The following is an 11,732-nucleotide window of genomic DNA, read 5'->3' as shown; positions in this document are numbered from 1 at the left end:
TATAGGTGGCCAAACGGGCCGGGATAGCTGGGCCGGTCCGGTAGCACGGCCGGCACGGCACGTGCTAAACGGGCCAGGCCCGGCACGCGGCACGCCAAGGGCCGTGCCTGGGCCTGAAGGCCGAGCACGTGGGCCGGCACGGCACGGCCCGATTATCTTTTTTTTATTTTTTATGTATCCTAATGTGGCCCAACAGGTAAAAACAGGCTAAAAACGCCCAGTGCGCAAAATAGGAGACAGATTAGCGGGCCTAGCATGCCGGTGGGCCGGCTCGATTAGCATATGGACCGTGCCTGGGCTGCACGCTGCAGCACGCGGGCCGGCACGGCACGGCCCGTATAATAATCGTGCCTTGCCAGGCCGGGCCGTGCCAGGCACGATTAGGATGGGCCGTGCCGTGCCGGGCCGGGCCGGCCCGTTTGGCCAGCTATAGAGTGCAGATAAAATGTTGGTCCTTGGGCTTTGAAGGTGCATTTTTCGGCAGCTTGTTTTGTCCTCAAGCAATTTTTCTACACCGTATATCTTCCACTTGTGAGCATACATCGCTACGAACCCTATCCCCGGCGCGCAAAAATCCATCCAAAAATCGCAGCCCACCAACCAAGTGGAATTCCAATGCGAACAATGCCATTTCTCTTCTCCCCCCGCAGTTCAAAGCCCCTTATCCCCAGACCCCGGTGCGTGCGTGTCATCAGTCATCACGGAAAAGATAAGAGCCGCCATGCCCCCATGCGTTCTTTTCCGCCGCTCCCGTTGAAACCCCCCGCCGCGAAGGGGGGCCGAAATGGAAAAAGCCAAACGAACGGAGGGCGGGCGGGCGCGCCTCGCTAGGTCAAAACGAGTGGCAGCGCTGGGAAAGCCCACACGATCCGCCTGTGCGGTTCACACGCACTGACTGACCGCGGCGCGGCCTTGACCCCGCACGCGCCCTGATTCTGGCGGGCGATCTGTGACCGCGAGCCGTGGTGACGGCCCACGCCCCTGCGACGCTGCTACTACCGGCCTCACGTGACGTGAGGACCCGGCGGATCCCGGGGCCGCTCGCGAATGAACCGCATACAAAGCCGGGCACAGGTCCGATCTGGGGCGCGCCCGGCCGTCGGATCCCCCGACGGACGGCGCAGAACGAGGAGGGACCAAAGAACGTGAGGGGCCGAGCGGGGAAGCGTTCAACCACCCCCACCACTCGTAGGTCCGGTCAAGCCGACGGGTGGATCCAAGGGCATGGGTCGCAATTAACGGGCCCTGTCCACGACCCAACTACCGCTACTCCCCAGCGCCGTCAGGCCGGCGCAGCCACGAGGCGCGGCAGGAGCCTTCCGTCCGCCCGCTGACGCGCGGGGCCCGCGGGAGGGAGGGCGGGCGGGGTCAAACCGCACCTACCCCGCTCGCGAGCTCGTTCACTGCTGGCGGACGCCAAGGCTCAACGGAAGCGGCAAGTTTTTTTCATCCATCTCACGCCTTGCTTCGCGTACGCCACCAACACCAACAGAAGGAGGAGGATGGGTGACCGGGGGAGGCTCTCCCGGCCCGGGATGGGCCCCACGGGCCTTGCGGGCCTCCTATAAAACCGGCGCCACGCACAGCCGCAAACCCATCCACCGCCAGCAACGCTCGCTCCTTCTCCCATCCCGCCTCAGCGCATCAACCCCAGCAGATCGATCCGCCCTCCTCCATCCACCTAGCGAGCGAGCGATCGAGAGCAAACCCTAGCGCCGCCGTCGCCCCCGCAGGTTGTTCCTCGCCCCGACTGAACGCCGGCGTGGGGTGCCCAGCCTCCACAACCGGCGACGCGACCCTCCCCGCCGCGCGCCCCCCGCCCGCCTGCAACTTTTGCGGGGGTAGCCGGGGCTCCGGCCTCGGCGGCTTTCTAAGCCCCCTTCCTTACAACAGGATCCAAAATCCCGTCCTAGATTTCTTCTACCTCCCCTTCCAGAACTTCCTCTTTTGGCATCAGTGATCCTCGGAATCAACACCACCAGTAGATTTCGATTCTCATAATTACTGACCTTAATTTTGCCTTGATTTTCTTCGCTGTTCTTCGTTCGTTCGACAGATCGATCTACAGCACTTTTCACCTCATACAATTCTTTTCTTCTTCGTCGGATTCTGATAGCAGAGAAATTCCTGACTGCATACGGCACAAAGAAACAGAAAAATTTCTGACTTTTCCCCCCAGTGGATTAGCTTTCTCCGGTTGTTAATTCCGTGACGAGATGCCTGCGCTCGCTGTCGACGCTGCCGCCCCCGTGGCCCACGCCTTCCCCGCGTGCGGCGACGCCTCGCCGCGCTTCGCGGCCGCGCCACTGCTGGGCCCCGCCGTCGCCGTAGCCGCGGCCGCTGCTGCCGACAAGCCCGAGATGGCCGCCTGGTCGGCCGACCTCTCGTCGGCGCTCTACAACGTCGACGGCTGGGGCGCGCCCTACTTCTTCGTCAACGACGACGGCGACGTCGCGGTGCGCCCGCACGGCGCCGCCACGCTCCCCGGCCAGGAGATCGACCTCGCCAAGGTCGTCGCCCGGGCGGCCGGCGCGCGCGCCGGCGGCGGGCTCGGCCTCGCGCTGCCGCTGCTCGTGCGCTTCCCCGACGTGCTGCGCCACCGCGTCGAGACCCTCAACGCCGCCTTCGCCTACGCCGTGCGCTCCACGGGCTACGCCGGGCGGTACCAGGGCGTCTACCCCGTCAAGTGCAACCAGGACCGGTACGTGGTCGAGGACATCGTCGAGTTCGGCGCGCCCTTCGGGTTCGGCCTCGAGGCCGGCTCCAAGCCCGAGCTGCTGCTCACCATGAGCTGCCTCGTCGCCCGCGGCAGCCCTGACGCCCTGCTCATCTGCAACGGCTACAAGGACCTCGAGTACGTCTCGCTCGCGCTCATCGCCCGCACCATGGGCCTCAACACCGTCATCGTGCTCGAGCAGGAGGAGGAGCTCGACATTGTCGTCGAGGCCAGCCGCCGCCTCAACATCCGCCCGGTGGTCGGCATGCGCGCCAAGCTGCGCACCAAGCACGCCGGCCACTTCGGCGCCACCTCCGGCGAGAAGGGCAAGTTCGGCCTCAACGCCGCGCAGATTCTCTCCGTGGTGGCCAAGCTCAAGGCCCTCGCCATGCTCGACTGCCTCCAGCTCCTGCACTTCCACATTGGCTCCCAGATCCCCACCACCGCCCTGCTCGCCGACGGCGTTGGCGAGGCCGCGCAGATCTACTGCGAGCTCGCCCGCCTCGGCGCGGCCATGCGCGTCATTGACGTCGGCGGCGGCCTCGGCATCGACTACGACGGGACGCACTCGGCGCAGACCGACATGTCGGTGGCCTACAGCCTGGAGGAGTACGCGGCGGCCGTGGTCGCCGCCGTCGGCCGCGTCTGCGACCGCAAGGGCGTGCAGCACCCTGTCATCTGCAGCGAGAGCGGCCGCGCGCTGGTGTCGCACCACTCGGTCCTCATCTTCGAGGCCTTCTCCGCGACGGCGCCGGCTTCCAACATGATGGACCCGGCCACCGCCTACCTGCTCGACGAGCTCACCGACGACTGCCGCAGCGACTACCGCAACCTCATGGCCTCCGCCGTGCGCGGCGACTTCGACACCTGCGGCCTGTACGCCGACCAGCTGAAGCGGCGCTGCGCCGAGCAGTTCAAGGAGGGGGTCCTCGGGCTGGAGCACCTCGCCGCCGTGGACGGGCTCTGCGAGATCGTCGCCCGCGGCATGGGCGCGGCGGAGGGGCCGCGCAGGTACCACATCAACCTGTCGGTGTTCACCTCGCTGCCGGACATGTGGGCCATCGAGCAGCTCTTCCCCATCATCCCCATCCAGCGCCTCCAGGAGCGGCCCGCCGTGGACGGCGTGCTCTCGGACCTGACCTGCGACAGCGACGGCAAGGTGGACCAGTTCATCGGCGGCAGGAGCAGCCTCCCCCTGCACGAGCTCCCGACCCACGGCACCCGCGGCTACTACCTGGGCATGTTCCTGGGCGGCGCCTACCAGGAGGCGCTGGGCGGCCTGCACAACCTGTTCGGCGGGCCGAGCGTGGTGCGCGTCTCCCAGAGCGACGGGCCACACTGCTTCGCCGTGACGCGCGCCGCGCCAGGCCCGTCGTGCGCCGACGTGCTCCGCGCCATGCAGCACGAGCCGGAGGTGATGTTCGAGGTGCTCAAGCAGAGGACCACCGACGACGGCGCCACCGCCGCGGCGCTCGCCAGGGCGTTCGGGTCAATGCCGTACCTGTCGTTCGACGCCGAGGAGGCCTCGGCCATGAGCGGCGCGGAGTCGAGCGGCATGAGCAGCGACTCGGAGGGGTCGGCTGCCGGCGCCGCCGAGGATGATGACGAGGAGTGGGAGTTCATGCGTGGGCTCACCGTGTGAGGGCGAGCTCTTTCTATATCTATCACCGGTCGAACCGGCCGGTGATGTTGTATCGTGTCACTCATGGTCGTAGTGAGGTCGTCGGGCGTCTCGTCGCCGTTTAGTTTCACCGCCGGAGTTTGTTTTGGCGCCATCTTTTTTATTTCCCATGCGTCAGTCCACTGTTTCTTTCAACCTTTTTCTCTTGGAATAAATAACAAAAGGAAACTAGCAGTACTATGTTTCTTTCGATTGCAATTTGTTTACTCCGGCTCTTGGTTTCTTCGTGACAATGCTCGGTGGATTCGTGGCTGTGAGTGGAGATGGGGCTATGTGGTCTCAATCTCCTCGATCTCCATCCCTGTCGACTGTAATTTTCTCTTCTCTCTAGAGTTCAGACCAGGAAATGAACAGAGAAGTTCCAAAAAGAAATTGGCGCTGCTTTCTGTGCGATTCTCTTCTATCTATCGACGGTCCTCGTGGCTGCTTTCGAATCTCTGGGTCGATCAACCACGCATCTGGAAACCTCGAGCGGTGCAGCCATTTTGTCCCACCCTGCACGCACTTTGGGGAAAAGGTTGGCTGCTTTGCGATATTCTGCGTCGTCCGCACGAGCCGGCCGGAAAGAAGAGCTCGCCAAGGGCAACACGACGCCGAGGTTTTTCGAGGCCATCTAGATTGGATTCCTGCTTGGTGAAGAAGAGAAGAGGAGGCGGCAAAGAAAGAAACGGCCACATGATGCGCTCCGCGAGAGGAGAAGATGCTTCGGTACAGCGACTCCGTTCCTTCCAGTGAAGGCACATGTCGTTCGTCAAACGCTCTGACCCTTACGATTTTCTTGGTTTGTTGTCAAGACTCGCGACCTGGCGATGCATGAACCGGAGAAAACTAGCTCATGTTGGATGGCACCTGTCAGGCTGGTGGGTGAGGATTGTACGTACGTAGCGAGAGTATATCCCGAGGAGCTTTGCACATGTATTCCGTGGACAGCCACGAGCATTTTGGATTTGGGTTCCGGGGTACGTGGACTGGGCGGGCGAGCGGCCCCGGCCAGCGGCGGCCAAGTGTTGATGTGGGAAGTAAGTTTTCGGTGCCCCGCGGCAACAGGATTCTTCGTCAGGTTCGGTGACACCGGGCCGGACACCTGTGCTCTGCATCTTGCCGCTTTCAATAATTCACGGGGAACCGGAGGATTCCTTTTCCTGATCATGTAGCATTTTGATCAACGTGGTTGGATGCCAAAACCAAGGAGCGGCATCTCATTGTTTCTCTCGTTCTCGGTTAGCGGATTGTTGTTATTGTTCAGATGCGATCCTGAACCTGAAGCTGGAGCCACACCCTTGGAGAGAACAATGGGAGGGGCCGTTGATTCCACTTGATTGTGTTAGCTTCCGAGTGCACCCTGCGGCACCCCGCGAGAGGAAAAGGAGAAAAAGGCCGCCGCGTAGTACGCTTCCGAGTGCACCCTGCGGCGCGCGATGCAGCACCAGGCCGACATTGCCGATAAGGAGTCCATCGTCTCGAAGGCGCACGCCCTGCTCATGATGGGTATGGCATGCGCCACGCTGGCCAATCTCTCGACCGCTGCCATGGCCGCGGCCAGCACAAGCTCGTCCGCCCATCGACCCCCGCAACACCGTTCCCCGAGCTCGTCCGTCTCACATGGCACACCAGATTTTCGTGCTCTGCCGCCGCACGACCATGGGCAGGCGCAATTCTCTACGTCATCAGACTGCATGGTGGTTGATCCGACCACACCCGCGGGCGTCATCGACCTCAACATCAGGCCAGGGTACAGTGGTGCTGGCCATTGTGAAGACATCGCGCAAAGGATGCAACCCCTGTCGTTCGAGTCGGCTAACATTGCCGGTGCCCGCAAGCTGTTCGGCGATATGCCACCGCCTACACAGACGTCGATGACCCTTACTACTCCTCGTTCATGCAGAACGTCATCTTCGAGGGCCGTGGTGAGGCGTTCTGAGTTGACGGCCAAGAGCAACCTTTTGATGCCGATGCGACCCAAAGCCAGGATGGCCATGGTACCTATGATGACTCTTAGTTCAGCGGTCATGATGTTGATGATGATGAGGACGACCATGGAAACTCGTGGCATGAAGATGATGACTTCTATTGTGAAGATGAAGAAGAAGAGGTCGGCATTTCCATGGATCCATTGAGTTTCATCGACGAGCTCACCCAAAAGGCTGAAGCACAAAAGAGGAGGAAGAGCATTTGCACGGGATCATATAGCCAAGCCGAGAACACTTTGATTTGCGAGAGTTGGAAGGAAATCGGCCAGGATCAAAGGTGCCGAGCAAAAAGGAGTGGTCTTTTGGACAAGAGTTCACAAGAACTTTCATGAGCGAAAGTTTGCCCCCTACCAATTCACAAGCATTCGTGGCATCAATTCAATTCAAAAAAGATGGGGATTCATCCAACAAGAATGCAACAAATATTGTGCCGCACTTGAGAGCGTCAAAGCCCGTCCCGTGAGCGGCCTAGGCCTGGGTGACTTGGTATGAACCTCTCTCTTTTCCATCATGCGTCCATTCATGTTGGCATGCCATTTAAGTTTCATGCATTCTATGTCCTTTCATGTTACAATTGTGGCCGCATGTTTAATTCTGTAGGCATTCCAATCTTTGGAAGCCTTCAAGGCCCGACACAAAGACAAGCCATTCTCTCTCACGCATTGTTGGGTGCTCATCAAAGATTGCCCCAAGTTCAAGGACCAATACAATGCTCATAGGAATAAGAGAGGAGAGAAGGAGGCGGCCGAGGGTGATTCGGGAGACATGCTCAAAAGGCCCAGGGGCAACACAAGCTCGAAGTCTGACGAGAAGCGTGATGCGTCTTCTATAGCCTTGCAAGGAACTTTAGAGCATATGCTGAACCAAAAGGAAGTGCGGGAGGAGAGGAAGAGCAAAGGGAAGGAGGAGCAAATGAAGATATACCTAGATCTTCAAACGGAGAAGCTTGACATGGAGGAGGCCGTGAAGAAGAGGAAGCTTGACATCGAGGAGGTCGCTCAACTCAAGAAGTTAGAGATCGAGGCCACCAATGCCGCCACAAAAGCCATGGAGGTGGCACTAGCGATCATGATTATCGACAAGAACAACATGTCACCGGAGAGAAAGGCTTGGTTCACGAAAAGGCAGAAGGAGATGTTCGCCCGCGACGGCATAATCTAGGTGAGATCTCGGCTGCGATGGCGGTCCTTTTTGAAGGCTGACTCATGTGCCGGCCGCTTGCTTTGTTGCCGGCGAGAAAGCTTGTCTCTTTTGAAGGCTGGCTCCTGTGCCGGCCGCTTGCTTTGTTGCCGGCGAGAAAGCTTGTCTCTTTTGAAGGCTGGCTCCTGTGCCGGCCGCTTGCTTTGCTGTCGGCGACAAAACTTGTTCATTCTGAAGGCTGGCTCCTGTGCCGACCGCTTGCTTTGTTGCCGGCGTGAAACTTGTCTTTTTGAAGGCTGGCTCCTGTGCCGGCCGCTGGCTTTGCCGGCGTTAGACTGTAGGTCGCCGGCTGTGTTGCCGGCCGGCATGAACTAGCGTGAACCGCGGCAGCGGCTTCAAATCCTTTGTTTCTCACCTTTGCATGGCACGGGGACAAGATGCGGCCGAAATGCGTTCGCGCGTTGGGCGCAAGACCGCCGCATCCACGAATCCGGGCGGACACGGTCCCATTGCCACCCCCAAACGGATAAAATCTGAATAAAACGGACGTCCGTTTGGGATCGCGCGTTGGAGTTGGCCCAAAGTAGAACCTCTGAATCTCCCACTAACCATTGGTCACGTATCGTATATCATTTATACTCCTAGTGGACAACCATCTGCTATAGTGTTCTGAATCCAATCATCGCTTATGGTGACGCGATCTCGGCCGTCCGAGCAGCGACGGATGGCCTGCATAGGCGCCGGCACCAGCATGTGGCATGTGTTCCCTCCCCCGCCCGTGAAGCATTCAGATCCAGTTCCGAGATGATTAGCACGGCATGTGCGAAAGGGCATGTGTAGTTGTTGATCCATGGCGTTTGCAAACCCAATAACGAGCTTTTTAACACCCTCCCAAATCGGCAGGAGCCGTCAATATTTTATGATCACTGGTTGGTATTAGCATTAACTCTTGCAAGGTATGATCATGCTTTTTTTTTCTTTTGGCGGGTAAGGTATGATCAGCTATTATTCTGATGGTCAATTTTGGAATTTCACTTCTATAAACTAGGAAAGAAATTAAAGTGCCATCAAATATGAAAGGTAAATAAGGAAAACTATAAGAATATTAGTGTTTTTAGGGAATATAACAATATTAGTTAAAGTTACGAATATCCATTTCTGAGCCCAGACTCATCTGCACCTCGTCAAGAGAAATTTCACAAAAAATATTAAAAATGACAAATTGGGTCAGAACAATACATGAACAATAAACTTTTTCACATGCCACAAATTTGTCTTTTTTGCCAACAGCTACTCAGTTGTCCAAATAATCTGAAATTTGGAGCGCATCTCACGCACCAAATTATATTCCATGCAAAAAAGGGATTTTTCTAGTGTATTTTTTTGTATTTTCTGTTCATCACGGGCACAGCTGAGCTGGGGCACTGAATCGCCTCGTTCTTAAAGTTATCTCTATCTTCTACTATCAAGAAAGAGTTGGTTCCCTCATCTCCCCTCCTTCCTCTTTTCCCCTTCCCACGGCCCCCTCCTCCTTGGTTTTTTATTTATCTTTTTTGTACTCTGAACCGATGCCACACAAAATTAAAATCAACAGTAGCAGAACGCTCGTGTGTTGTTACAGGCTATAATGCATACATAAATGAATGAAATAAATGATCAAGGTCGTCTTCAACGTCAAACCTCATTTTCCCTCATACATCCGGGCGTATTCGAATATCAAACGGGCGGTCAGCAGGCTCAGAGTCCAGGCTTCAAGGTCAAATCTCATTTCTCCTCATACATCCGGGCGTGTTCGGACATCAAATGGGCGGTCAGCAGGCTGAGAGTCCAGGCTCTTGAAAATTCAGACGTTATATGAGAGAGAAATGTGGTTCTCCGACTATCCACCATGTTATATCCAACACACAGGCCCAACAGAAAAACCCCAGTCACCATCCCTTTATCCGCCGGGCCCTTCGCTTCCGCTTGGTTTCCCGCCACAGCGGGACATTTCTCGCTGGAACATAGTCCTTTAAAACAAGATGAATCCCACCTCACCTTCGTCGTGCGTTGCAGCAAAGATGACTTTTTTTTTCATATTTACAATATAATAGAGTGGGTTAAATTAACATACTATTGACACAAAACAATAAGTAACTATAGAGATCAGTCTCAAATGTCCACTCAACTTAGCAAATGCACACTGACATGGGAGGCAAGTGGCAACCTAGACATATGCCTAGTCACCAATAAGCTCCACTTCCAACCCAAATACCATTCGTTGGTAGAAGAGATAATTGTTTTTTTTCTGAAGAATCAGGGACAGTGGGAGAGGCTCCCACTGACTTTTGTATTACTCACAACATAACAGTTACAAGTGCTTTACAAAGGGTTTTAGACCCCCCGGCCGTAAGGGTTGCAGAAACAAAAACTAGCGGTCCAAACTTACAATGAAATCAGAGAGAAAAGGATGAACCTTCTCTCGACAGTTATGGATCACCAAACCCAACAGATGTTTGTACCTAGCTAACCACGCCACGAACGAGTGAGGGATCCCCCTAAAATGTTGGTTGTTCCTTTCCATCCACAGGCTCCAAGCAGCAAGCAGGAAGATATCCATGAAAAGCGGCCGACGCCAGTTCTCTTTCCCACCATGTAAGAGATAATTGTTGTTATTCTCTTCCTCGTCCTTCCCTAAATCTTCTACTCCTAGCATCTTCGCCAACCCGTTTCGTTGTCGCCAACCAGCACCATGTGAACATTAGTGCGTTTTTCAGCGACGCCCCATTGTCTTGTTCCTCCTTCCTCGCCAGTTTTTGTTCTCATTCCTACATATTTCCTTTTTTAAGAGCATAATCCTACTTATTTTCTATAATATTCTTTATTTCTTATTCGTTTTATTTTTCGAGACACTCTTTCCTTCTCTAACACCATAGAGCACTTCGTTACTTTAGTTTCTTTCCCTTCTTATTCTTGAAACACTCTCCCTTTCAAGTATAGCATGAACCACCTAGCCAATGTAATGTCGTGTTGTCCTCACCCGCAAAGGTTTCAGCAACCGTCAACATGTGGATATCCCGCAGAGCATAATGGTCATCCATCTTGGTGAATGCTAGGTCGCCCATGTCACGAGCACATGGTGGCCACTGTCCAGGTTCACAAGCGGTGCTCAGCCATGTCGCGGAGAGCCTATTGATCGTCCATGCCCACGAGTGCTTTCAAAATGATTCGGCGTGATTACTTCTTGCTTAATTAATTAATTAATTACATAAAGAATTAACAACATACGTAATTTTCTGCATGCCTAATGAACTGCCAAACAAATCAGCCAATTGAGCAAAAAAGTCCCTGCTTCTAATTATATATAGGCATAATTAAGTGCCTACCTAGTTAATTAGTTTCATTAATGACTGGGTTTCCAAATTGATTTGGAACGAACATAACTCCTATATAAATGGACCTGATTAATTGCATATGTAATTAGCTGTCTAGCTAATTAATTGCATTAATGGTTTAATTTCCAAATTGATCCAGCCCTCGATTTCCAAAATGTTTTATCATGAATGGCTGCTCCGAACGATGAGGACTACCGAGTATTGCAATACTCATTTTCTTAACGCATTTTTTGACATTTGAATGGACACACTTGATTTGAGAATGTAGTCTATCTTGTATACTGTATGAATGAAAAGAAATATAATATGACCGCGTCCACGGACATCTGGACGTGGCGGTCCGACAACCCACCTTCCACCATGTTCGTCGTCGACGCCGTGATCCACGCCCTGGCATTCTCGAGCATCGTGCCGCCGTCAGGTCCAACCATGGTGTCCTCCATGGTGTCACACACGGTGTCCCTCAGTAGAGGTGCGTGGGTGCGTACACCCAAAAGAAAAAGATATGTTTTTGTTGTTATATTAGGAAACTTGTGATTATCAATTAATATTAGAGATAATGATAATAATAAATGACATAGTGGGGGGGGGATTAATGAGTGGTTGTTGAGGAATATCTCATTTTGTTTTGGAAGGTTATGGAGAAAATATTATGTCTATATTTTAGGTAGGTAATCTCACCAATATGGTGCAATTTTCTGAATTTTTAGTTACCTATTATTTACGTGATTGAATTGAATCAGGGCAAAGCAAGCACACGAGAGGATCTCCTACTTTAATGGGATTTTGTTTTTTAGTGAGAAGGAGAACACCAGCGGAAGGGTGGTGGAAGGTGAGATGAATAAAACCCG

At 54.7% G+C, this 11,732-nt stretch overlaps 1 protein-coding gene across 1 annotated transcript; it reads left to right on the top strand.

The window, feature by feature from the left end:
* Positions 1–1,587: 1,587 nt before the first annotated feature.
* LOC119287948 (arginine decarboxylase 1) lies at positions 1,588–4,595 on the top strand. The gene has a single exon (XM_037567564.1). It carries the CDS (start codon positions 2,217–2,219, stop codon positions 4,356–4,358), a length of 2,142 nt encoding a protein of 713 aa, XP_037423461.1. The 5' UTR covers positions 1,588–2,216; the 3' UTR covers positions 4,359–4,595.
* The last annotated feature ends 7,137 nt before the right edge of the window (positions 4,596–11,732 follow it).

The sequence above is a fragment of the Triticum dicoccoides genome, chromosome 4A (assembly GCF_002162155.2).
Source record: "Triticum dicoccoides isolate Atlit2015 ecotype Zavitan chromosome 4A, WEW_v2.0, whole genome shotgun sequence".
In the NCBI taxonomy this organism is placed as follows: domain Eukaryota; kingdom Viridiplantae; phylum Streptophyta; class Magnoliopsida; order Poales; family Poaceae; genus Triticum; species Triticum dicoccoides.
Note: the sequence above shows the minus strand (reverse complement) of the source record. Positions and strands in the feature narration are given on the sequence as shown.

Bases quoted from the DNA above. Each gene is read 5' to 3' on its own strand.
- LOC119287948 (XM_037567564.1), top strand. From the start codon at position 2,217: ATGCCTGCGCTCGCTGTCGACGCTGCCGCCCCCGTGGCCCACGCCTTC.